The sequence below is a fragment of the Odocoileus virginianus genome, unplaced genomic scaffold, assembly GCF_023699985.2.
Source record: "Odocoileus virginianus isolate 20LAN1187 ecotype Illinois unplaced genomic scaffold, Ovbor_1.2 Unplaced_Scaffold_5, whole genome shotgun sequence".
In the NCBI taxonomy this organism is placed as follows: domain Eukaryota; kingdom Metazoa; phylum Chordata; class Mammalia; order Artiodactyla; family Cervidae; genus Odocoileus; species Odocoileus virginianus.
In genome coordinates this window covers 1,253,239-1,278,249 of record NW_027224267.1, presented here as the reverse complement: position 1 = coordinate 1,278,249, position 25,011 = coordinate 1,253,239, and the positions used below count along the sequence as shown (strand labels likewise).

The window sequence follows — 25,011 nt, the reverse complement described above, 5'->3', positions numbered from 1 at the left end:
GCAGGCCTCCCTCTTCCCTCCCCACCCTCCACCCCTAAAGTCCTACCACCTGTCCTGGCCTTCCATGACGGCTCCTGTTTGCTCTCTGTGTCTCACCCGGAGGCTCTGGCAGATGCGTCTCCCACGCACGTCCGCGTGGCTGGGAACAGTCACCATCAGTCTGTTGAGTTCTTCTGAGACCCATCAGACCGGTCGGATGAGTCGAACAAAGGATGTATTCTTTAACCTCAGGACCTCGGGTTTCAGGTGCATTCCTACAACTGGGGCTTTTCTGCTTGGGCAAACTCAGGTGTGCGTTTAGCCCCAGGGTCTGGCAGAGGCACTCTTGAAACCACGGCTCCACCCAGGGAGCTGCTCAGCCCTGCCTCTGCCAAGAAAGGAGCACCCTGGGGACCACAGCCTCCAGGCCTCAAGGAGGACACACCCTCCTTCCCCACCTACTCATCCGCCAGCCTTGCTCTCTGCAGGAGTCAGCCAGGCCAGGCCCGGCCCTGATGCCCGGCTGTTTGGCCAAACAGTCCAGGGGTGGTGAAGGTATTCTACCACATGGTCATGCCTACAATCAGCCTTTAAGTGAAGATGCAGTGGCTGCTTCCACTCTGCCGGGGCAAACACTGAGGGCTTCCTGGAGGATGAGGAATTCTGCCTCTACGTGTCAGCTCCACCCTGAGTGTCCAGCCGGCTGTCCTGCCCCGCGGATGCCACACTTGCCAGCCCCACAGGAAGCCAATTCCTTAAGTTAAATTTCTTGATGTTGGATTGGCCAAAAAGCTCATTCCAGTTTTCCATAACATCTGGCTGAAAAATCCAAACGAACTCTTGGGCCAACTCGATACTTGCCCGTCTGCATCTCTCTCTGTCTGTCTGTCTACCTGTCTGTCTCCTGTTGGTTCTGCTGTCTCTCTGGAAGGCCCTGGTTGACATACTTTCCTACCTAAGGAGCAGACTGTGTGTTCTGGGAGGTTGGCGTGTGGAAGAGGGGTTAGAAATCAATATTCCATACTGTAATTAATCCGGGAAGACGCACAGCAGAGTGGTCCCGCGTGACATCTTAACCAGAACTCCACATCTGCTTCCTAGAAGCTGCAAGGCCTGGGGACATCCTCCAGCCTTCTCTGTACCCCTTGCCCCAAACTTCCTCTGTACCCGCTGCACCGAGTTGTGAGAAGTGCACCAGCATGTCAAGTCCTTGGAACAACTTGGTGGTGATAATCAAGTGCTTATTAAATAAGCCAAATCTGATAAACCCTCAAACATCCTGCTTTTTCCCAGTACCAGGCATCCAGGAGGGACTTCCCTTCTGCGGGTGACCCAGCCTGTGCCTGACCCTGCCTCCATTCACCCCGCCCACCTTGCTTTTCCGTGAACTTCTCAGCAAGCACTGTCTGGCCCGCCCATAGCACTCCTTTTCCATGGAAGCCTTTCTCTAATTCTACTGGCCCACGTGGCTGTCAGGTTGGTAAAGAGGGGGTGACACGGACAAAACAATTGAAACTGCACATCACATCTGCTTAGAGCTAGCTCATGGCAAGCGCTCCCGACTCCTGAACAACTGAATAAACACCCACACTGCCCAGCCGGACTGGCACAGTGATGTCATCTGACTCAGAGTGGCTAACTGGTCCAACATCACACAGCTAGAAACATGATGGAGACTGATTCACACCCAGGTCACCCAGACCCGAGTTGTTCTCTCCCCGCACGAGGTGCCACCTTTGGACGGCAAGAGGCTGACACAGAGCGAAATGGCCGTGTCTTTTGGCGAATGCTGGGCGTAAGAGTGCAGGGCTGGCCTTAGTAAGTGGACGCTGGAGTCTGCCCAGGGCAGGCAAGGCTCTTCCCCTCGGGGTGGAAGGTCCAGGCATGGCAGACCCTCAGAAGGCACCTGCCAAATGCAGGAGGACCGAAGAGCCCCCAAGGCATGAGCCCCTGAGTGCTGGGGTAGGGCTGGGACCCAGACCCTCCGGGAGAGGACGTGCTGGATCGCAGGCACGGTCTCCCTGGGAAGCCTGGTCCTCGCCCTGCCCGTGGCAATGCAGGATGCATCTGACTGCCATCCGTGTGGCAGCGGCGAGGGCCACCACACCCTTTCCAGACTCCTCCTCGAGTCACCAACCTTAACCGAGCACCTACTATGGGCTACCAGGTGCCCACGTGGCATCTTTCTCTTTGCCAGGCTGAGCATCCTGCATTACTCCCTGTCCGTGCCTCACAGGCCAGAGCACCAGTCATCAGCAGAATCTGGGTCCATCCCACTGAATCCAGTGACCGCCATGTACCCACCACTCCATCCCGACACCCTGGAGTCACCCCAGGCGTGTCCCCGCCCCTGCCCACAACACCCTCCCACCTCGACCCCCAAGTACAGCCTGAACCCACCCACTTCTCACCTCAGCACTTCCACTGTCCTGTCCAAGATGCCATCAGTTCTGGCCCAGACCAGCCAATCACCTCTTCAACCGTCTCCTAGGTACACAGCCAGCCCAGGCTTCACAGTGCAGCCTCAGGCACAGTTTTGAATGCCAATGTAATCATGTCGTCCCCCAATTTAAAAGTCACTTCTTTTTGGCTAGAAACCAAACTGCTTAACCTAAGCACAAGACCCCAAGAGGCTTGGCCCTCCTCCCCATCACCGACTCAAGCACAGCCTCAGCTGCGGCCTGCCCCAGGGCCTTTGCATCTGCTATGTGCTTTCCTGAAATTCTCCTCCCACCTGCGGCTCTCAGCTTGTGTGCAGGTACACACACACACACACACACACACACACACACACGTTCAGGCACTTACCACACCCACTGAACTGCTCAGTTCAGTTCAGTCACTCAGTCGTGTCTGACTCTTTGTGACCCCATGGACGGCAGCATGCCAGGCTTCCCTGTCCATCACCAACTCCGGAGCTTACTCAGACTCATGTGCATCAAGTCCGTGATGCCATTCAACCATCTCATCCTCTCTCATCTATTCTCCTCCTGCCTTCAGTCTTTCCCAGCATCAGGGTCTTTTCAAATGAGTCAGTTCTTCGCATCAGATGGCCAAAGTATTGGAGTTTCAGCTTCAGCATCAGTCCTTCCAAGGAACAACCAGGACTGATCTCCTTTAGGATGGACTGGTTGGATCTCCTTGCAGTCCAAGGGACTCTCAAGAGTCTTCTCCAATACCACAGTTCAACAGCATCAATTCTTAACTGTATCCCTTTTAAAATGCTCACGGGCCCACGTTCCTCTCCTGTAGAGCCTCCATCTTGGGGTATAATTTTACACCCTCATTTGTCATCAGTTGATGGACGCCTGCCTCCCCATCAGGCTGAGTCTGAGGGCAGAACTCCTGCTGGCTTCGGCTCACCATACATCCCCAAGGCCCAGCTTGATGCCTAACCCATATTCAATTCACCAGGCTAGTGAGGCTCAGCCAAACACTCTGTGGTAAGGATGAATAACAAGCTTTGACCATTGACAGACAGAGTGGTCCTCTTTCCAGGGACTGACCCCACATCGCTGCTGGTGTGCTGGTGTGTGGGCACCACCAGCTGTCCGCCCACATCCACCATCTCCCCTTGCTGGGCACACAGCAGACCCACTGCTTTGCTGGGTGACGGAGCCCCAGCCAATGGCCTGTCATCCACAGCCTGGTCCCTGCCACCCTCCCCTGCGTGGGATGGGAACAGAGCAGGACCCAGCGGGGCTCCGGGGCATGGAAGCCTTCCCCTGTCCCTTATCTGTCAGGGACAGACACCAGCCTCCATGACCTCCCCGGAGTCTTAAAGGGCAGATTCAAACAGCTGCTAATCAGGGAAGGGAGGGGATTCAGAGACACAGGAGGAGCAGCCAGGAAGGAATAGTGCAGCCTTGGGAGGGTCCTGGTTTGCCTCAAGGGATGCACCTAATAATGCCTTTTGAGCTCTTTATAGAACTTTCTCAGAAAAGTGGAAGTGTTAGTCACGCAGTTGTGTCCAACTCTTCCTGACCCCACGGACTGTAGCCCACCAGGCTCCTGTCCTGGAATCCTCCAGGCAAGAGTACTGGAGTGGGTTGCCATTTTCTTCTCCAGAAGACAGACTTTTTACCTTCTCAGCCACCATCCCTGGTCCCATGAGCTGGCGACTCATGGACAGAGGAGTCTGCCATTTCCTTCTCCAGGGGATCTTCCCGACCCTGGGATCAAACCCAGGCCTCCTGCACTGCAGGCAGATTCTTCACCATCTGAACCACCAGGGAAGCCCTCAGAAGGTAAAGAATCTGCCTGCAATGCAAGAGACTAGGGCTCCATCCCTGAGTCAGGAAGATCCCCTGGAGGAGGAAATGGCAACTCACTCCAGTATTCTTGCCTGGAAAATCCCAAGGACGGAGGAGCCTGGCCGGCTACAGTCCATGGAAAGAGCTGGACACAGCTGAGAGACTAACACTTTCACTTTCATAGAACTAGCAGGTTGGTGAGAAAATAATTGTGATTTTTGCACTGTTGAAATTTGCCATTTGATAGTAGAATACATTCTAAATAAATGTTGTTAGGTTATATGTCATTTTAATATGCATTTCTTGCTTTATTTATTTATGCTAATGACTTGTTCCTTGCTGTTTATTTTATATTTATTGTAGACGATGATGTAGAAATGATGGTGTTAGACAAAAAGCAGATTCGAGTGGTTTTTCTTATTTGGGTTCAAAACGGGTCATAAAACAGTGGAGACAACTCACAGCATCAGTAGCACATTTGGCCCAGGAACTGCTCACAAGTGCACGTACAAGTGCGCTAGTGGTTCAGGAAGTCTGGCAAAGGAGACGAGAGCCTTGAAGATGAGGAGTGGGGCGGCCGGCCATCGGAAGTCGGCAACAATCGAGAGTCATCATCGGAGCGGATCCACTTAGGACCACAAGAGAAGCTGCTCAAGAGCTCAGTGCCGGCCACTCCACGGTCGTTCGGCACTTGAAGCAAACTGGAAACGTGAAAAAGCTCGATGCCTCATGAGCCGACCGCAAATCACAGAAACTGGCCCTCTGCAGTGTCATCTGCTCTTATTCCACGCAACAACAGCGGGCCGTTTCTTGACGGATTGTGACGTGTGACAAAAAGTAGATTTTATACACAACTGGCAATGACCAACTCAGTGGGTGGGCCAAGAAAAAGCGCCAAAGCACCTCCTGAAGCCAAACTTGCACCAAAAAAGGTCACGGTCACTGTTTGGTGGTCTGCTGCCTGTCTGATCTGCTGCAGCTTTCTGAATCCCGTCGAAAACATTTCATCTCAGAAGTATGCACAGCAAATCGATGAGATGCACTGAAAACTACAATGCCTGAAGCCAGCATTGGTCAACAGAAAGGGCCCAGTTCTTCTCCATGACAACGCCCGACCACACATCACACAACCAACGCTTCAAAAGTTGAACAAATTGGGCTACAAAGTTTTGCCTCATCTGCCATATTCACCTGACCTCTCACCAACCAACTACCACTTCTTCAAGCATCTCAACAACTTTTTGCAGGGAAAATGCTTCCACAACCAGCAGGAGGCAGAAAATGCTTTCCAAGAGTTCATTGAATCCTGAAGCACAGATTTTTATGCTACAGGGATAAACAAACTTATTTCTAATGGGTAAAAATCTGTGGATTGTAATGGTTTCTATTTTGATTAATTAAGATGTGTCTGAGCCTAGTTGTAATGATTTGAAATTCACAGTCTGAAACTGCAGTTACATTTGCACCAAGCTAATAAGTGAAAGTGAGGTCACTCAGTCGTGTCTGACTCTTTGCAACCCCATGTACTGTAGCCTACCAGACTCCTCCATCCATGGGATTTTCCAGGCTAGAATACTGGAGTGGGTTGCCATTTCCTTCTCCAAGAGATCCTCCCGACCTAGGGTTTGAACCCAGGTCTCCTGCATTGTAGACAGACGCTTTACCATCTGAGCCACCAGGGAAGTCTCAATAAAACCCCCAGTTTTATTAACCCAATCTAATAAAACCCCCAATAAGTGGAAGATGTCAGCACTCTTCATTCCAGGGAAGGGCACTTGAGGCCTTAAGCTGAAAGGAACCAGAAAAGCTCATCAAGAGATTACCTGAGACCAGATTAAATGAGTGCAGACCCTGCAAACACCTTATCAGCAACTCCACCCCTGAACCTTTGCTAGAAAACTCAACAAAACCCTCTCAGGTTGGGACACACAGTTCCCCTTTGCCTGGCAGAGCAGTTCAGCTCTTCTTTCCTACTTGACCCAAAGCCCTGTCTTGGAGATTCGATTTGGCAGCAGTGCACACAAGCCAAGTCTTTGGCAACAGACCAGGCCACGGGACTAGCACACAGCTGTCTAAAAGGACGGGCAGGCTCCCATGAACTGGCGTGGAAAAGGTCCATAACAAATTTAAAAGAAACAAAGTAGGTGCCAAGCTGCATCAGCAGAACAAGCCTACTTATCCAGAACAGAATTCAGTTATCTCTGGGCATCTGTGAGAAGAAAAAAAAAAAAGATTTCCGGAAACAGGTCTGCCCCGGGGCTAACAGGAGTGATGACTCTGTGGGGGAATTCCATGGAATGTTTACGTTTTTCTTCATATTTTTCTGGACTTTTACAAGAGTTATGAACTGTTTTTATATTAAAAATTAAGCTCTCTCCCCTGAGATGAAAACACTGCTCTATCTTTCTCTCTTGCTGAGATGTACCCCACCTCCCACCCCCGGAGCCCCTCCTGGCTCAGAGCCCAGCTCCTAACCCTGGATGATGTGAGACATACCATGTGTGGTAACACCTCCAATCTGCCTCCTGGCGTGGCTGAGATCAGGAAGAGAATGACTAGAGAACAACACATGCTCTGGGGTGTTCTTGGAAATGGGGGTGATGAAACTCATTACCTTCATGTCCAAGGCTTTTTTTTTTTTAATAAAAGGGAAATGTTTACATGTATTAACCATTTGCTACTTTGCATCTTCATTCTGTATTGTAGCAAAATAAAGGGGGGGCATATGGGAGTTGGTGAAAGGGCACCCCACTTCCTGGGAGGGAAGCAGCAAGTCCCAGCGGGCTGGTGGCCCTGTGGCCACTGGTGGGTCAGGAGCAGGAGCTGTGGGCACCCTGCTCTGAGCTCACCGGCCCCCCTGCCACCCCTGCAGAGGGAGTGGGAGCCCTCAGGACATTCACGGTTTGGGAACAACCGTGCATCACCACAGGATCCCTGGAGGCAGGGCCTGACAGAGCCACCCAGCCCAGACATGCCCGGTTTTACAGCAGTGAGACCTGAGCACAGTTACTGAGGGCCCGACTTCAGCAGGAACTAGAGTGCATCCCCTGCAAAGAACTCAGGGGTGGTCACCCTGAGGCCCAGGCAGCGGCTGCCCTGGACCCCATCCTCCAGACCACATGGCGGGCACTCCCTGAGCCTGATTTGGGGCCTGCTCTGTTCATCCCAGGCTTCCCAGGTGGCACTAGTGGTAAAGAACCCACCTGCCAGTGCAGGAGATGTAAGAGACGCAGGTTCGATCCCTGGGTTGGGAAGATCCCCTGGAAGAGGGCATGGCAACCCACTCCAGTATTCTTGCCTGGAGAATCCCATGGACGGAGGAGCCTGGTGGCTACAGTCCATAGGGTCACAAAGAGCTTGTACACAACTGAAGCGACTTAGCATGCATGCACAACGTCAGACTACACTGGACAGTTCACAGAACTAGGCCACAGTCGTTACTTCCTTCTGCTCATGTTTAGTCATGTCTGACTCTTTGTGACCCCACGGACTGCAGCCCACCAGGCTCCTCTGTCCATGCAATTTTCCAGGCAAGAATACTGGAGTGGGTTGCCATTTCCTCCTCCAGTGGGGAATCTTCCTGTCCCAGGGATCGAACCCACATCTCCTGCATCTCCTGCATTGGCAGGCAGATTCTTTACCACTGAACCACCTGGGAAGCCTTAATGTCATAATCATGAGCAAATAATTTGTGAAGTATTTTTAACTCATGGCATGTTTTTCAATTATTCACTGGTAATAAAATGCTTCTTTGTAATTAAACATTCCATGTATGATTTTGGCTAAGGCAGGTTGTGAGGAATGAGAGAGTACTGTGTTAATTGTTTATCAATAAGGGAAGGAAACTAGTACCTCAAATCACACACAAAAACCAGTCTTGTTAGTTAATATTGTCCTTATGTTTTCAACTCTCAACAACAGCTGCATCACTAAAGAGCTGCTAGGAAAGGGTTAAGTGCATAAATGGCCGTATTTATCCCATATTACATATTTATACCGTAATTATCTGAGAGCCCAGCACCCGCCCCCTGTCTCTAGGTCCCAGGTCCCAGAGACCCTCTGGGAGCCCCACTGGGTCTCTTCCATCCAGACTTCGAGTCTGGGGGAGGGGAGGTGAAAGTCTGTCCATCTGTGAGGCCGACACACAGAGGAGGCGCTCAGGAAACAGGAGAGAACCTGGGTGTGGAGGCGTGATCAGACCTCCCCTGAAGCCCCATGGGTCAGATACGCTAGCAGTTCCCTTTTAGCTTAAACCACTTCTGGTTACTCACTGGAAAAGACCCTGATGCCGGGAAAGATCGAGGGCAGGAGGAGAAGGGGACGACAGAGGATGAGATGGTTGGATGGCATCATGACACTCGATGGACATGAGTTTGAGCAAACTCCTGGAGATGGTGAAGGACAGGGAAGCCTGGTGTGCTGCAGTCCGTGGAGTTGCTAAGTCAGACTTAGCGACTGAACAACTTTTGGTCAGGCTCCATCATCGCAACAGAAGATTGAGTCCCCCCCTCCCCCAACTGCTGCAGCCACACCAGCGTCCCCGTCCCTCCTTGCCACGACTACCTGGAGCCCTGGGTGAGGGGCTCTCGTGAGCACAGCCACCCACCCAGCAGATATCAACGTCATAAAGGAGATTAGGGCCCCATAGCGTCCGTCTGGACCTCCTGAGGCTGCACTTCATTTCAGATCAGCCTGGCCTGGACTGGAATGGGCTTCCACCTGGCAGCCCTGCTGAGCCCTCGGCACTGCCGGGGCCCCTGGGCCACATCCACGCCGTTACCCCCCACTCCTGGCAGCCTCCTGAGCCCGCACCCAACCCCACAGCTGCTCCCAGCCCCAGGGCACAGACGGGGCAGGTGGCCCTGGGCCTTCGGGAGCTCCCAGACCCCTCACCCCTGTGAAGCCTTCCCAACACGGCTCGGGAGGTGCGGTCCATCGTTGGACACTGGTTTCCTGATGAAGTAAAGTTTTTATGCATGCTGACCACCTGGGACCATGGCTCGTGGTGGGGCCTGGTCAAGAGATGTCACCCACACACCCTCTGTGCCCTGGTCCTTCGGGTCCTTTAAATATACTCTGGCTCCCGGCGTTAAGCACCATTCAAGGTCAGGGTGCAGGTGATCAGATAAGAAACCAGGAACTGTGCTTATTTTCCCAGCGCTCAAGGAAGAGGCGAATGTTACCCAGTTAAGTGCAGTGACGAAGGCTTCCCAACCCCAAACCGTAGCAGCTGTGCGCCCCTCGGTAAAGCCATCTTTGCTGGGCACATAACCACGTTCTCCAGTGTTGGGTCTTGGAAACAACTCGAGTCCTTGACTCTGAGCCCATCGCAGGCCCTGCACCATCACCATGGGGACCTCGGGGCCGTGCGTCAACACGCTGGATGCGGAGAGACATGCCGGCGGATGTGGCCCTCCACCCCTGCGGCCCCCTCACCTCCAGTCGCGTCCGATCCACATCCTTGGGCAGCTTCACTCGGATCCGGTTTGTGACAATAAGGGCGTCATACGGATAGATCTGCAGGGAGAAGGAAGCCCGGGGTCACCCAGGGAGCGGGTGCGTCTGTGAGGAAGGGGGCCAAGAGCCGAGTCGAGGCCAAGGAAGAGCTACGTACGTGCGTGAGCATCTGACACACACATTTCACGGGAAAGCACAACAAAAGGAACGTTTAACCTGGGCAGGTGCGGAGCAGCAGGCCAAGGTCAGCGCGGGAGCGGGCGGCCCTTACCTTGTATTCTGTAAGAGAAGCAGAGACCACAGAGGCGACTCAGAACTCGCACAGGCTCCGCCCAAAGGGGGAGCGATACTGTCCGGACCCCGCCCTGCGGCCATCTGGGCCACACGCCTCCACCCCGCAGCATCCTTGGAGCTGGGGTCGGGGTTGGGGGGGCCCTGGGGTCTCCGTGGGAAGCCAGGAGCAGGAGGCATGGTCTGGAGACTGGAGGCCAGACTGGGAGCCCGAGGCAGCGCTGTGTTCTCTCTTGGCTGGACTGCTGTCTCCCCACGGTGGGGGTAGGGGAGCCTGAGACTTGCCTCAGTTTACCCCCTGGGCTTACCCGCCTCTTACTGTCTTACTTTCTTCACCCTTCAGCTCCTCCTTTTAAATACACAGCCCCACACGCTAGCTTATTAAAGATTTTTGTTTCTTCCAGACTAAAAGCAGCTTGTTAAAAACAAAATAAAATCGTACGGATGGGCGGTCTCCGTGAGCACGCATCCCCCCACAGGGCGGCATCTCTGGGTCCTGGCTGCAAAGCCTCCCTCTCGGGCGGGAGACACCAGTGAGGGGCTCGGGCACTGAGCGGCTGGTCCCTGAACTTCCCTGTGTGCCGTGCGCGGGGGCTGGCCAGGCCAGCTCTGAGCCCGGAGACCTCTCAGAGGGTGCAGGCTGCGACTCCCTCCCCTCGCCCCGACTCCAGCATCCAGCGTGGACCAGCCCTGGAGAGCAGGCTCCCATCACCCTTGGGTAACAACCATGAGTGAGCATCGCGGCCCTGCGGTTCAGGGCTGGCAGAGCCTCCCAGCGGACACCCGCCACGTGACCAGGTCTCTCCAGTAACGCCAGCCTCCCTGCAGGCCATCCTGCCGGTGCGAGGCCCCAGGAGGCTGCACTGCGAGCGAGCTGGGCGGGCTTTACCCTTCCACTTTACCCTTCTGACTCTTTGCCACCCCCACAGACTGCAGCCCGCCAGGCTCCTCTGGCCAACGGATTCTCCAGGCCAGAATACTGGAGCGGGGTGCCATTTCCTCCTCCAGGGGGAATCTTCCTGTCCCAGGGACTGAACTCGCGTCTCCTGGGGCTCCTGCGTTGCAGGTGGACTCTTCACCCACGGAGCCGCCTGGGAAGCCCCGAGGTGGCGCTTCCCTGCGGCTCCGCCTCCCTTATTGCCGTGGACTTGACAGTCAGTGTTTGGTTGGCCCCCGCCCTGGACTGGGCTGGTCATTCAAACACAGACCTCTCGTCTGAGTGACCTGGAGTCGGTCAGGACAGGGTCGGCCGTGCTCCAGAGGGGAGCACCTGGGGCAGGAGACAGGGGAGCACTGAGTTAGCACCTGAGTTAGAGGGGGACACCCCAGGGAGAAGAGGAAGCACGTCGCGTAACTCAGGATGGAGGCGAACCGAAGCGCGACCATGACCGGAAGAGACGGGGACACACGCATCCCCGACTTCCGCCTCCCCGGTGCTTGGAGCCTTCTGCCCGCGGCGCTTGAGGGGAGGGTGGTTTCGGAAGGAGACTCGTGGAGCCCTGTCAGCGGCCCCTGCCCCAGCCAGAGACCCGCGGGGTCCCCGCCTCCTGTACCTCGCGTGCCCCAGCCGGCATCCGGGTCTGCTCCACCAGGGCCCACATTGGCATTCTGGAAGAGAAAGAGAGAGGGCAGCAGGGGCAGGTTGCAGGGGCCAGGCTGTCTCCAGGGTTCTGGCAGCCGGGCAGGGGAGGCGGGTCGGCCCGGGGTGCCTGCTGAGACCAGGCTCTGGAAAGGCCGCCAGCTCCCCAAGAGCTGGTGTGCTCACGCGCCTCCTGCCGCCTTCAGGCCGCCCCTGCCTGTCCCACCAGCTCCTAAGCCGCTGAGATGGCAGCTCCCGGGCGCCCAGCCCCTCGGTCCCACAGCTGGCCCGGACCCTAAGGGCGTCTCACTGGGGCTGGGGCTCCAGCACGGGGCCTCCGGTCCCACTGGACGAGCGGGCCCCAGGGGCCCCGGGTGGCCGGTGTCTGTAAAGCCCCTGGCACAGACCCCGCGTGTCATGAGCGTGGCTGTGCATGCTGGCACTCAAGGCCGAGGGGCGGTGGACCTGGGAGCTTGGCCACCCCTCTCAGGTGCCTCCCTCACCTGTCCGCGGCATCTCAGCGGCCAACCCTGATGTCTGGAGCTCTCGTTCCCTTTGCCCACCTGAAAAAGTCATCCCGCAAACCTCTCTGGAGGGTCCCCGCCTGCGCCACCGGCACCGGGGCCCTGCAGGTCGGTCAGCCCCTGTCCTGGCCAGTCTGTCTGGGCCTTGAGTCAACTGCCCGCAGTGGAGGAAAACATTTCACGTGTGCTCACGTCTGGCATCGGGTACAGCATCTGACCCGGGTCAGGGCTCTTGGCCAGCGCTTCTGAAACTGGGCATAGTGGTTAAATTTCCATGGAGGGAGCCCTGAAGTTCAGGGGGGCGTTACCGCCTCACCCTGGGTCGTGTTACAGGGACAGGGCTTCCAGCACTCATTTACTGCGAGAGGTGACAAGTGAGCAGCTGGTCACAGCCCTCGCGAGTGTGGCGCAGGGCGAGGCCTCCGGAAGCACCCAGTGCAACGTCCTTCATCCTCAGCGAGGGAAACTGAGGCCCAGAGAGGGCAGGACGAGGCGGCCAGGCAGGTGAGCGCGTAAGCGGAGGGCTGTGGCGGTCTTTACGCGTCTGATCGTTTGTCCATCGCCAATTTTTAAATAATTAATTTTGATTTTTCACAAACATTGTATGAACATCTTGCTTATCTCGATTACTGAGTCCTTTGGTAAGAGCCTGGCACGCCGCACCCTAGTCCCAGCGCTGGGACCTGGGGCCGGGCAACCTCGCACCCACCGAGTCGCCCGTGAAGGACTCCTCTTGGGAGTTGCAAGAGCGATATTTGGAGACGGTTTCTCAGGCCGCTGACAAACATCCTCCCCGCCCCTGCACCTGTCTGGATAGGGAACCCCCTGCGCAAAGCAAGGCGGGTCAGCCTCCCACCTTGGCCTTCTCCCGGCCTGTTCGGAATATGAAAGAGAAATGCTGCCACCTAGTGCCCACTGCTCTGCATCGCAGGCAGCAAGCTCCCCGGCCACGGACCATCACCACCATCTGGGGCTGTGGGAAACCCACTTCCGGGCAGCAGGACCTGCATCGTCTGGTCAGCCAGGCTTGGAGACAGGACAGAGGCTCTCAGCAGGGAGGGGGGCAACCCCCAGGTGGAGGGGGGGCATCGTATCAGTCCAGAGCAGGGGAAGAGCAGTCTATTCCTGATCTTCTAAGTGCCCAGTGTGTGGGGGGGGCATTCACGACCTCTTTGGTGCAGGGGAGCCCCTGGCCTCTGGCTCCATGCGTGGGCTGGCGGGACAGATAAGCGGCCTGATGGGATCCAAGAAAGGCCTCATCCACAGGCACACCCCCAACTGACCCCTCTGCAGTTCTCAGCAGAGAACAGAGAATCTAAAAGCAACCAATTCTTTGACCCTCTCCCATTTGTTTGGTGTTATTAGGAGCCAGCTGCCCTACACACGCATTCACTCATCTTCCTGCCACCTCAGGAGGTGGGCATTATTATCAGTGTGTAATGGCTGAGGCTCAGAGAAGTAAAGATACTTGCCCAAGATCACACAGCTAGTACATGGAACTGTAAAAGATTTAACTGATGCTTTTTAGTTTCCAAAAATTATACTGGGATTGATAACAGGGAGAACAAAACTGTGGCCATTCACCACTGACTGTTGTTCTTTTCTTGCTAAAGCTCCCGTTTTACTTAGGAGCCAGTGATGTGGAGGTAAGAAAGGGCGGAGACGTGCTCTTATAATAATCATTCATTTGGGAACTAGGCTTCCAGAGCTTAGAAGATTTCACAACTGTCATGTTATTTGTCCTAATGATAGCTTAAAGAGGTAAGGATGAGTGTGACTGAGTGTGTGTGTGTGTGTGTGTGTGTGCACACCCAGTCACTCAGTCATATTCGACCCTTTTTACACTTCGTTCAGGTTTCCTTCATACTGATATACACGAGCATTTCTATTAATGTTTTACGGACATGTGAAAACCTAATTCAGAAAATATGGATTTTTTCATACACCTATTAGTTTAATTTTGTTCTTTCCACTATTAAATTGCTCTCTATACTTTTTTCCTTCACTAGATTTTTACCTGATTTCAAAAGAGTCTTATTCAAAATGCTTTCCATACTTGCATTTTATCAAGGTCTCTGGCATTGCCATGTTGCTTGGTACATTTAAGTTTATGAGTGCTGTAATTGATTTATAACTTGGGTCATCAAGAACGAATTGTTCCCTCTTCATATCACTGAAACTACTAGTTCACTTTTAACCTTAACTTCTACCTTGTTCAGTGTTAGTCACTTGGTTGTGTCCAACTCTTTGGGATCCCATGGACTGTAGCCCACTAGGCTCCTCTGTCCATGGGATTCTCTAGTCTCTTAATAGCAGGCCAGGTGGCACATGTTGGAACTGGTGCTCTCTGGTCCACAGGAAGGACTTTCACAGGTGGTTCTTTTCCTATTTATCCTACAGAGAGGTGTGACTATCCACCACATGTCAGGCTCTGTGGTTGGCTAGTTACCAGGACATTTTAACAAGCTTTGGGACCTAGGATGAAAGTGAAGGTGAAAGTCGCTCAGTCGTGTCCGACTCTTTGTGACCCGAAATTCTCCAGGCCAGAATACTGGAGCGTGTAGCCATTCCCTTCTCCAGCGGATCTTCCCAACCCAGGGATGGAACCCACGTCTCCCGCACTGCAGGCAGACTCTTTACTAGCTGAGCCACAAGGGAAGCCCTTGTGGGACCTAGGGTCCTGGCTCCAAATCCATCCTGGAACAAGAACCAGGCGCATTTCCGCCTCCTGATTTACTAACTTCCTTCCATTTGACAATGAGGACAAACAGCTGGTCCCGCCAGCCTCTGCACCCTGGTCATCAGGAAGCTCGCAGCTGAGCTTCGATAGTTTTTCCAGACAGTGTTCCTTTGTGTGTTTCTGCCATAATTTTCTCCCTTTTCTTTCTTCTCCTCTCCTCTGGGATTTGGTCTCCCTGCATCTGTGCTTTTAATTTAGGTCACCTAGAATCCTTTCAGAAAGTAAAAAAACAAACCAAGAAACAACTTAATCTGACATGGCTGAGCTGTAAAAGACTGGCCATCAATTATCCGGTCTTCCGGCCAAAAAACAGGCATACAGTTACATTAGAGTCTTAGAAAGAGTGAAGAAAAAAAATAGGAGAGAACGTAAGTAGGGAAAAAAGAATCCCAAAGAAAAGTCAACAAGGATTTTCACCAACCTCCCAGCTAGTCTAATGTGAAAAACTAAAGGTCCTCATGGGATGATGAATTCCATCTTTATCAACTCCCTAAGATGTAGAGAAGGGCTCGCAGGTTTTCTAACACTCTGCTCCCCACCCTGAGGCCAGCAGGAGAAACATTCCCGGAGGGCTCAGCTGGTAACTCTGTGAAGCTTAAGCGTCTGCTGTCTGCTCTGGGAGAGGCTTGGAGACGGTGTCCCCCCTAGACTGTCTCCATCAGCTGTTCCCAGGCTCCTTGGGGGCGGAGCATCTGGAGGCCACGCCTTCCCCGCAGGGGCTGGGGCCACTGACCAGCATCCTTCCAGCATGGCAGCCAAGAGGGAACTCTCCCTAGACAACGCACAGCTCGGCCACCAAGGATGCAAGTCTGCGGGTGCGGACACTCATCCGCTTAGTTGTCTCCCACATTTTGAGATAAACCCCTGGACTCGGCTTGTGGTGGGGGGAGCGCTTTGGCATGGACGTGGTCCAGCCAGTGACCCTGGCGCTCATGGCCCCTGAGTCATAGAGCAGAAACTCAGGGAGTGTTATGACCCGTTCCCTCAAACCTCAGGACCCTCAGGCTGAACCTAAGGATCTACCTTCTCCCGCGCCATGGGGGTCCTGTGGACAGGACCGGAGGACAGGAGCGGAGAAATCCTTAAAGGAAATTCAGAGAAGCATGCCACGCGCCTGTCTCAGCTCAGCCCATTCTGAACAAACAGGGGAGCGGTCAGTAGGATGCATGTGGTTCACCTGAGTGGTCAGTAGGATGCACGTGGTCCACCTGAGTGGTCAGTGGGGTGTGTGTGGTCCACCTGAGTGGTCAGTGGGGTGTGTGTGGTCCACCTGAGCAGTCAGTGGGATGAGCGCGGTTCACCTGAGTGGTCAGTGGGATGCACACGGTTCACCTGAGTGGTCAGTGGGATGTGTGTGGTTCGCCTGAGTGGTCAGTGGGATGAGTGCAGTTCACCTGAGCAAACCCTACAGAGTCACCGGGCCCGGGACAGATGCAGCAGCAGGGCCCACAGAGGCCAAGGGTAAGGAGCAGGGCCTGAGGATGCCCACAGCTTCCGTGATGGGGCCCCTGCTCTAGGACGTGACCCGTGGCTGGACCCTGGGTTGGAGGTCAGTGCAAGGGGTCACTGTTCCCTGCATTACACACGTGGTGACAGGACCATCCCCGGGGAACAGTTGGGGACAAGTCTGAGGGGCTTCTCTGCGAGGATGGAAGTGCTCAGTCTGTGGACAGTGTCCTCCATCCGGTAAGAGGCTGCCTCTGGGGCAGCAAGTGTCCCGGGGCTGTGTGTGTGTGTGTGTGTGTGTGTGGTATGTGTATGTGAGCTTATGTGTGTTGTGTGTGTTCTGTATGTTGTGTGTTCTCTCTGTGTGTTCTGTATGTTGTGCGTTCTCTGTGTGTTGTATGTTGTGTATGTTGTGTGTTCTGTGTGTATGTGTGTGGTGTGTGCGTGCGTCCACCTGTCTGCCGTGGGCGACGTCCAGCGCCACACGCCCAGCCCGCCCGGGGTTCCTCTTTGGGGACCTAGACAAGCTCTGGGAAGAGGGCCCGGCTGGGCACACGCCAGGTGCTAGGCCGTCTGGGCTACAGTCTCACTGCCCCACATTCGGGGAGCCGGCAGGGGGTGCTCAAAGCAGCTGTCAGCAGGGGAGGGCAGAGAACGCCAGCCCCCGTGTGACCCCAGGAGCGCTCACAGGGCTGAGGGCACCGTCAGAGGCGAGCACGGTCATGGTACTAACCGTGGGGGCAAGGGCACGCCCGGAGAGGAGGTGGATGCTGGGCCCACACGGCTCAGGACGCGCCTCCATCCTTCCTGGTCCTCGTTAGGCTCCAGGTCACAGGAGAGGGGGTCAGGAAGGCCTTATGAGGGTCTGATTCCTCTGAGTGGCCCCATCACCCCCCAACCCTGGGGTCTCCCTGGGGGCTGGGGGCGGACGGAGGAGGGGTGTCGGGTGGTGGTCTGGCCCTCGTGGGGCAGCAGGCAGAGGCAGGCAGGCGGGTGAGTGGGGTCCCCAGGGCCCCTCCTCCTGTGGGCCCCGCACCAGCCCTGGGCGCTGGTTAGTACCAGTATGCGGGGGTGGGTGTGCGGGGTGGGGTGTCGAGTACCTACCCGGTGGTCCAAGCCATTCTTGCCATGTCCTGAGACAGGGTCAGACTTGGAATAGGGAAGCCCTGGAACAGACACAGCACAGCTGTCACGCAGGCGGCCAGGCGCGGCCGGGCGCGGGAAAGGGGGTATGCCCCGGTGGGTGGGGGGTGACTGGGTCACACGGGAGGGCCCTGAACATCCCACCTGCCTCATTCCAGACCCCGATCCCCCGGGAACGGACTGAAGACGGGCAGGGGAAGGGGGTGGTGTCCCCGAGCCCACCCTTGACCCCGGGAATGCCATGGAGCCTGACCCTGCCTGGCAGGCACGCGTGTCCTGTCCCCTAGCCAGCCCCTCACCTGGCTGACCAGGAGAGCTGGGAGCAGAGGGGGGAAGGGGCCCTGTGTGGGCAGGACTGGGCCACCCTGAGCCAGAGGTGATCAGCGGAGGCCCAGCTCCACCAGAGGGGGCCTGCAGACTACCTTTCAAAACCCTGGAGCTGCCTGCAGCTGGGGGGTTTCACATTAAAACCCTAATTTCTAACTTCTCAAGGGGCCAGTCTGAGACACAGGCTCTGAGTTCCCTGTGCAAATCCCACACCTGATCCCCCTCCATCGCTCACCTTCCTGGCTCCCCCGGGGGGCCCAGGACATTGAGATGCCCCCCCACCCCCCACCCCATCATTAACCACTTCAGTGCCATGTCTAGAGAGAACAGAGCGGAAGTTCCTGGATCAGAGATGAGTGTGGGATGTGCCCCGGAAGGAGAACAAAGGGCAGAGCTGGGATCCCTGGGGGGCAGGGGACCCCTACCCACCCTGGGGTGCGAACTTCCCCCAGATATCTGAACATCTGTCTTTCCATAGTCTGTGCGCCCATGAAGAGCAGTGGCCACATCTGCTGACTCCAGGGATCCCCATTCCCAGCACGCGCTCCTGGGAGCCACCGGAATCTCCCCAAGGACAGAGGACCCAGCCCCCCGGAGGTGAGGCAGGCACTGTGCACAGAACCGCCTGCCAGCCCCCTGCCCTGCTGCCCACTCCGGGAAGGCCAGCTTCCGAACAGAGGGTGCTGTTAATCTGGGTGCCTTTCTCCTGGCGGTTGGCGGAGGGAAAGGAGAGACGGCCTTCCAAACAGGCCACATTCGCAGGAAAAGGCTTCAGCTGGAGACCTGCCTCGGGGACCTGCATGTCCCCAGATGGCCTGTGAGGAGGTTCTGGATGAGGGTCAGGAGGGGACCTTTACAATGTCAAGGGCAGGGGTCTCACACTTGTTTTAGCCAAGGAGCCTTCTCGTCACAGGAAACCTGTGTGAAAACTGATATGTGAAACAGAAGACAGCAGAGCTGGAGAAAGCGAAGCGGGGTGAGGCGGCGGGGCCAGGCCCGCTGGGCGCCTCTCACTTCTGCCGTCGCCCTGGGCCCCAGCTCCTCCCATTTCATGGAAAGGGGGATGGAGGCCCAGGGCCACAGAGGAACCTGGCCAAGCTCACCCGGTCCTGAGCCGCAAGATGAGGCCTCCTGACTTACAGTCCCGGGGTCCCTCCAGGACACACCTGCTCCCCAGTTTACGCACAGAGCCAGAACTCTTAGGGATGTGAGGCTGTGGGGCTGAGGGTCTAAGGGGACCTCAGCGGAGACCCAGGAACTCCTGACCAGCCAAGGGTGGCTGGCGGCACATCTCAAAGCGGGGTCTCAGGCGAGCGGCGCCAGAGGCAACTTGTCAGAAAGGGCAGATTCTCTGGCCCCACCGCAGACCTACAGACGCAGAATTCTGGGGCTGGAGGTCCTACGCCTGTGTTTTACAAGCCCTCCAGGGCGTTCTGATGCTCACTGAGGCTTGACACCCCTTAGGGTCCCGGGATCAGCTATGCCCTCACCTCTAGTCTTATCTGCTCTAAACCAGTGATTCTCCACCTGGAAGCACTGCCGTCTTCTAAAACCAGCTTCTAAAACCCCCCGGGCTCAGGCTGCCGGGCTCTGTCTGAGTGTCCCACACTCGCATGAAGCGTAGAGACCTTACTTCCATCAGGCCACCTCGTTTTCCTGACTCATCAACTATGACTGTCTTAGCTCTTTCTTCTGTCTGCCTTGAGTTTCTGCATCGGATGCTGCTATGATTTTCACTTTGATCAACAATGACTTAAGAAACTCATCAAAATGAAAGACAGTTTCATATGATATTTTTACCTACTTGGATGTTCTTCCTTTCTGAATTTCCGAGCCCTCTAATCGCTTCCCATATGCAGTATGTCCTTTAGACAAGTATGTTTGCCAGCGAAAGCTTTGCGGAGTTTTCCTTTGTCTGAGAAGGTATCCATGTGCCATTCATTCCTGAAGGATATTTCCACCCAAGATAGAATTCACATCGACAGCAAATGTCTCTCTGCTCTGCACCTGAAAAATGTGCCATCTTGCTCTGGCCTCCATGGTTTCTGGGGAGAAGTTGGCTGTTATTTGCATTGGAGTCCCTGGCAGGGAGTAAAAAGTATCTTTTCTCTTGTACTACTTTCAAGATTGTTTTTTCTGTCCTCAGGTTTTGAAGTTTAAGTGTGGTTGTGGATAACTTTGGGCTTAATCTACTTGGGGTTCACTCAGTTTCTTGAGCCTGTAGGTTTATGTCTTTTTGTCAATTTTTTTGTTTTCAGGCAATATTTCTGTGAATATTTTTTGGACCCATTTTCTCCCTCTGGGCCTCCAATGACATAAGTGTTATCCTACAGGTTCTGTTCAGTCTTTTTTCCTATTTTCTCTCTGCTGTTCAGGTTGGATCACTTCTCTTATTCCATCTTCAAGCTCAGAATCTCTCCTCTGACATAGCCTTCTCTTCTGTTAGGGAACTCACCCGTGAATTTTTAAATCTTGCTTATTTTATTTTTCAGTTCCATCATTTCCATTGAATTCTTTTTGTTTTAGAACCTGTATTCCTTCTGTGAGACTTTTTTTATTTTACTTTTTCAATTGTTTCAAGAGTATTTGTAATTATTGGTTGAAGCATTTTTGTGATGATTGCCTTAAAAATCCTCCTCAGATAATTCTAATGTCTTTTCAGTGTTAGGATATGCTTCAAACTGTGGTGCTGGAGAAGACTTTTGAGAGTCCCTTGGACAGCAAGGAGATCAAACCAGTCCATCCTAAAGGAAATCAACCCTGAATATTCATTGGAAGGACTGATGCTGAAGCTCCAATACTTTGGCCACCTGATGCGAAGAGCTGACTCATTGGAAAAGACCCTGATGCCTGGGAAAGATTGAGGGCAGGAGGAGAAGGGGACGAGAGAGGATGAGATGGTTGGATGGCATCACCGACTCAATGGACATGAGTTTGAGCAAACTCCAGGAGACAGTGGAGGACAGGGAGGCCTGGCATGCTGCAGTCCATGGGGTCACAGAGTCGGACACGACTGAGGGACTGAACAACAGCAAGAACATGCTGACTGTCTTCTCTCATCCAAATAGTTATGTTCATGGTTCTTGCTGTGATGAGTGATTTTCTACTATATCCCAGACACGAGAATTTTATGCTAGGAGGTCTGGATCCTAGCTAAGTCTTCCATGTTAGCAGGCCATCTCCCTGTTTAGCTTTAACATGTGGGGCCTGGCTTACTGGGAACTGTGCTTCTGAAGTTAGTTTTCAGAATGCTTGTTAAACTGCTCTTCTGGTCTTCAGCATCCACCTGGTGTTGCTGGTAACACACTGGTGATGAAAGGTGCTTTCCTGGTTGCTCTGTGCCCTGAGGTCAGGGTGGGAGACACTGGCCATAGATGGAGAGTGTCTCCCTGGGCTGGGTGCCGGGGAGGGCAGTTTACTTAGTCTCCTTGTCCACTGCATGGCAGGCGGGAGACACAGGTCCTGCATTTTTCCTCAGGTCTCTGGCCAGTCCACCCTCCTCTTTCCAGAGTTCTACGGCCATCCTCCCTATTGTTCTAGGGCTTTTCCATTGTACCAAGTGCAGAAGAGCAGGGAGCGAAAAGTCTCCACTTATCACATCCCTGGGGTACTATTAAGACCCATTAGAATTGGTTTCTCCTAGGATGGGACCAGGCATCGGTAGATTTCAGAGGTCCCTGGATCCTGGGTGCAGCCAGGATTGAGAACCACCAGGTTAAAAGCTCCCTTCACACATTCAGAGATTTTTCGTGACCATCATGAGCCAAGGCATTACACATGAGCCCGTTTTACAGGTGAGGAAGCTGAGGCCCAGGGAAACCAAATGACCTGTAGAAGGTCAAATGATTACTCATGAAGAGGATGAGACAAGCTCCCGGGACTCTATACTTCCTCCCCCACTAACCCTCTCTGTTGCAGGAGCTCTGCCCTGGTGAGGGTCTGCAGGCATGGGAGTCTTCTAGGGGTCTGCCTGTCAGATGGCATTGGCTGGCCTTAAGAGTATGTATTAGAGGGAGAGAGAAGGCATATCAAAAAGGCAGGTCAGGTGGCAGCTGGGTACTCAGGACCCCGAGTTGCAACAGGCCTTGGAGGCTCTGCATGTCTGCCCACGCCCCATTTCCAAGCTCAGCCTAACCAGGCCCCCTTGTCACCTCCTCCCAGAAGCCCTCCTGTGGCAACCTTGCCCTCAGCGTTCTACTGGGACCACTTGTGGGGCCCGGAGTGTGACTCCTTGGGTCTGGCTCATCCGAGGTTAGAGTAACCACTGCACAGATGGGCAAGGAGACGCCCCTTGCAGGTGGATGACTGTTTCAGGTGCATCTCGAGACACACGGCCCCTCCAGGATGCTTTGTGGATAACGGGCAGGGAGCCGTTCCCCTGGGCAGATCTCAGTCAGCTTCACCAGCACAGCTGATCACGGATACGGACGTCTGCAGCTGCACGGCCCTGCTCCGGTTCAGGTCATCTCTCGCAACCTCAGTGTCCCCGTCCAAGGAAGGAGGGGCTGGAACCGCCTTCAGCCCCAGGACCATGAGCAGGAGACCCCTGGGCCACCTGAGCTTCAGGCTTCAGGTGCACGTGAGAGCGGTCCATTTCAGGCTCACCACGGCGGGCCCGTGGACCCGACCAGCTCTGCGTGACATGCCAGGGCTCAGCCCACAGGATGCTCATGGTGGAGCCCCAACGCCCAGGTGCTTCCTGCTGGGAAGACTGCACCATGCCCACTTCACAGACGAGGTGATGGCGACTCCACACTCAGAGAGGTTTGCTCTTGTACCCAGGGTCACGCAGCAAGGCAGAAGCCAGGATTCACCCCCAGGGGGACCAGCACCCAGATCTAGCTGCCTCCGCTGACCCCTCACGTGATCTCGTGTCTACGGTCACTGCCCGCGGGGCCCCCACCAGGCTGGGACCCACGAACGAGGGTGGGCTCTGCTCAGGGAAGCCCTGAGCACTGCCCCGCGGGCACTCCCTGGGGGCTGCTGCAGGCACAGAGGAGGCACGGGGGCCCCCCGGACCCTGCCCCCAGGTGCTGATGGTCCTCAGGGGAGAAAGGACACAGAGTCTCAGGTAAGGTGTCCCCTGCCGGGGCCGGGGGAGGAAAGACAGAGCTGCCAGGTGGGTACCACGAGACCAAGACTGAACTTGGGGTGACAGAGGAAGCCTGAGAGCTGTGACCTGAGATGTGGGCTGTCATCCCTGGACACCCAAGGGTCTGGGCATGGCCTGTGTCCCTGCCCACAAATCCAAGGTCACACCCCATCTGGTCCCCAGGCTTGGGGCAAGCCTGTCCAGCACAGAAGGTCATAGGGACCTTTGCTGAGAGCAGAGTCCTGGCCAGCCCCCAGGGCAGGGCAGGGGGGCTCTGCCCTCACACGCGAGGGGGCTTCTCTTGGGCCAAGTTCCCCTCCCTGACGTCTGGAGCCCCCATTGCTCTTGCTGGGGCCGAACATGAGTGGGAGGGCAGGGGGCAGGCTGTCCGTCCAGCCAGACGCCAGGTCAGCCACACTCTCCCAGCTGTCTCTGCCCCAGGGGCCCCTCGGCTGCCTGCGGGACGCTGGGCTCCTGACCTGATCCCTCCAGCCCTCTTAGGCTTCTCGCCCAGGCTTCACCCATCACCCCCCGCCCAGCCCTGGCTCTCTCCACCCCCGGGGCTCTCCAGGGACTACCCCTGCCCACGCTTTCTCTCCACCCTCGCCCCAGGTCCTGCAGGAAAGGGGAATGGAGGCAGAGGGCGGGGACAGAGGTGGGTGCTGAGCAGGAGAATCGCAGCTTCTCTGGGCCCCAAACCCTTTGGAGAAAGTAACGCAGCTCCAGAACCCGCCCAGTGAGGGGGGGCCTGGGTCTCAGGTTACCCACACCCCACCCCTAGGCCCACCTGGGAGCCAAGGGCCTCGGGGACTTTGCCTCCAGCCCAGACCTCTCCTGAGGGCCCTACCCGCCCATCCACCTCCGCGCAGCTCTGGCTGGGTGTCTCAGACTCCTGTCTCAACATGAAGAACCCAGCTTGCCCCTGCTCCGCCCCTGAGTAAAGGTGACCCCACCCACCTGAGCCAGGACGACCTGGACGACCATTCTTGATCCTACGCGCCCCACCCTGGACCGCTCACACCAGTCCTGCTGCTCAGACAGTTCAAGGGGCTTCCCTGCGGCTCCTCTGGGCCCGGCAGTTCCCTTCGCCCTGGCCTGGCAGCCTCTAGTCCATGTTCTGCAAAGCCGCCCATCCACGTTTAAATGGGTAAAACTGTCAGCCTCGTCCCCTGCTCACAACCCTGCTGCCCTGACTCTGGTCTTTGAAGACAGAGAATGATGTTCACAGCCATCGCACACGGACCACTGGCTTCTGGCCGCCGCCCCCAGCCTCCTGCTTCCCAAACGGCCACCTTGCTTCTTGCCTCGAGCCCCGGTGCAGGCTGCTTGTGCTGCTCGGATGGTCCTTCTCGGGGACACCCTCAGGACACCCCCAGAAGCCTCCTCCCCAGCCTGGATGACCACAGTGCATCTCCTACTGTCTTTACCGCCCCTGACAGTCCTGCTGGAGGCTCAGTCAGAGGCGGTCTGGGCGCTGCTGAGAACTCACAGGCCAGGCCGGGCCCTCCCAAGGCTCCCAAAGCCCTTTGCGACCCTGCACATCCCAGCCCCTATGCCACCCAGGGCCCAGCAGCCAGGCTTCACCTTTGGGGGAGGGTCCTCTCGCCCAGGTACCTCCGTCTTCAGGCCCGCTCACTTAGCGCCCTCCTGCCCCGAGCCCCGGGCTGGGCCTGGCCCCCTGACCCGCAGGCGCTATGCTGCTGATGCTGCTCGGTCGCTCAGTCGCGTCCGGCTCTTGGCGACCCCATGGACCGCAGCACGCCAGACTTCCCTGTCCTTCACCACCTCCCGGAGTTCGCTCAAACTCCTGTCCATTGAGTCGGTGATGCGTCCAGCATGCAAAGGCAGGCGCCATATGTCTCACCTTTTCATCTGGACTTTGTCACCCCCCCACCCGCTTTAGACCGCCAGCTCCTGGGCTGGGGGTACCGTTTGTGCAGACTCTGCTGTGCCCCCAGCACACGCCAGGGCCAGGGCGCGGGAGCCCTCACCAAAGCTTGGTTGAGGTTGGGCGGTCGCGCCCCGTCTCCGGGCCTTCTCTTGCTTGTCCGACAAGGAGGGCCAGGACTGACGGCCCATCCGTGTGATGCTCATGGATTCTGCTCCCCGGGTCTCAGGTCACAACGCCCAGAACTGAGCACACCCCCGCGCTCTGAAATTCTCATGGAGTTGTCACACCG

General features: G+C 55.7%; 1 protein-coding gene across 22 annotated transcripts in view; it reads right to left on the bottom strand.

Annotated features, from left to right (window-relative positions):
* ABLIM2 (actin binding LIM protein family member 2) overlaps positions 1 to 25,011 on the bottom strand; it is a 160,021-nt gene that overhangs the window by 4,994 nt on the left and 130,016 nt on the right. For 5 of the 22 annotated variants that reach the window (XM_070462478.1, XM_070462479.1, XM_070462471.1 and 2 more), the window contains 2 exons: positions 17,374 to 17,435; positions 11,121 to 11,588 (listed from right to left, as the gene is read on the bottom strand). In XM_070462478.1, coding sequence (XP_070318579.1) covers positions 11,136 to 11,588; positions 17,374 to 17,435 — 515 coding nt within the window. In that variant the 3' untranslated portion in view covers positions 11,121 to 11,135. Of the gene's footprint in view, positions 1 to 9,668; positions 9,750 to 9,960; positions 9,969 to 11,108; positions 11,589 to 17,373; positions 17,436 to 25,011 lie in introns of those variants that run through there. The other 17 variants (XM_070462467.1, XM_070462483.1, XM_070462484.1 and 14 more) reach the window with 11 other exon arrangements.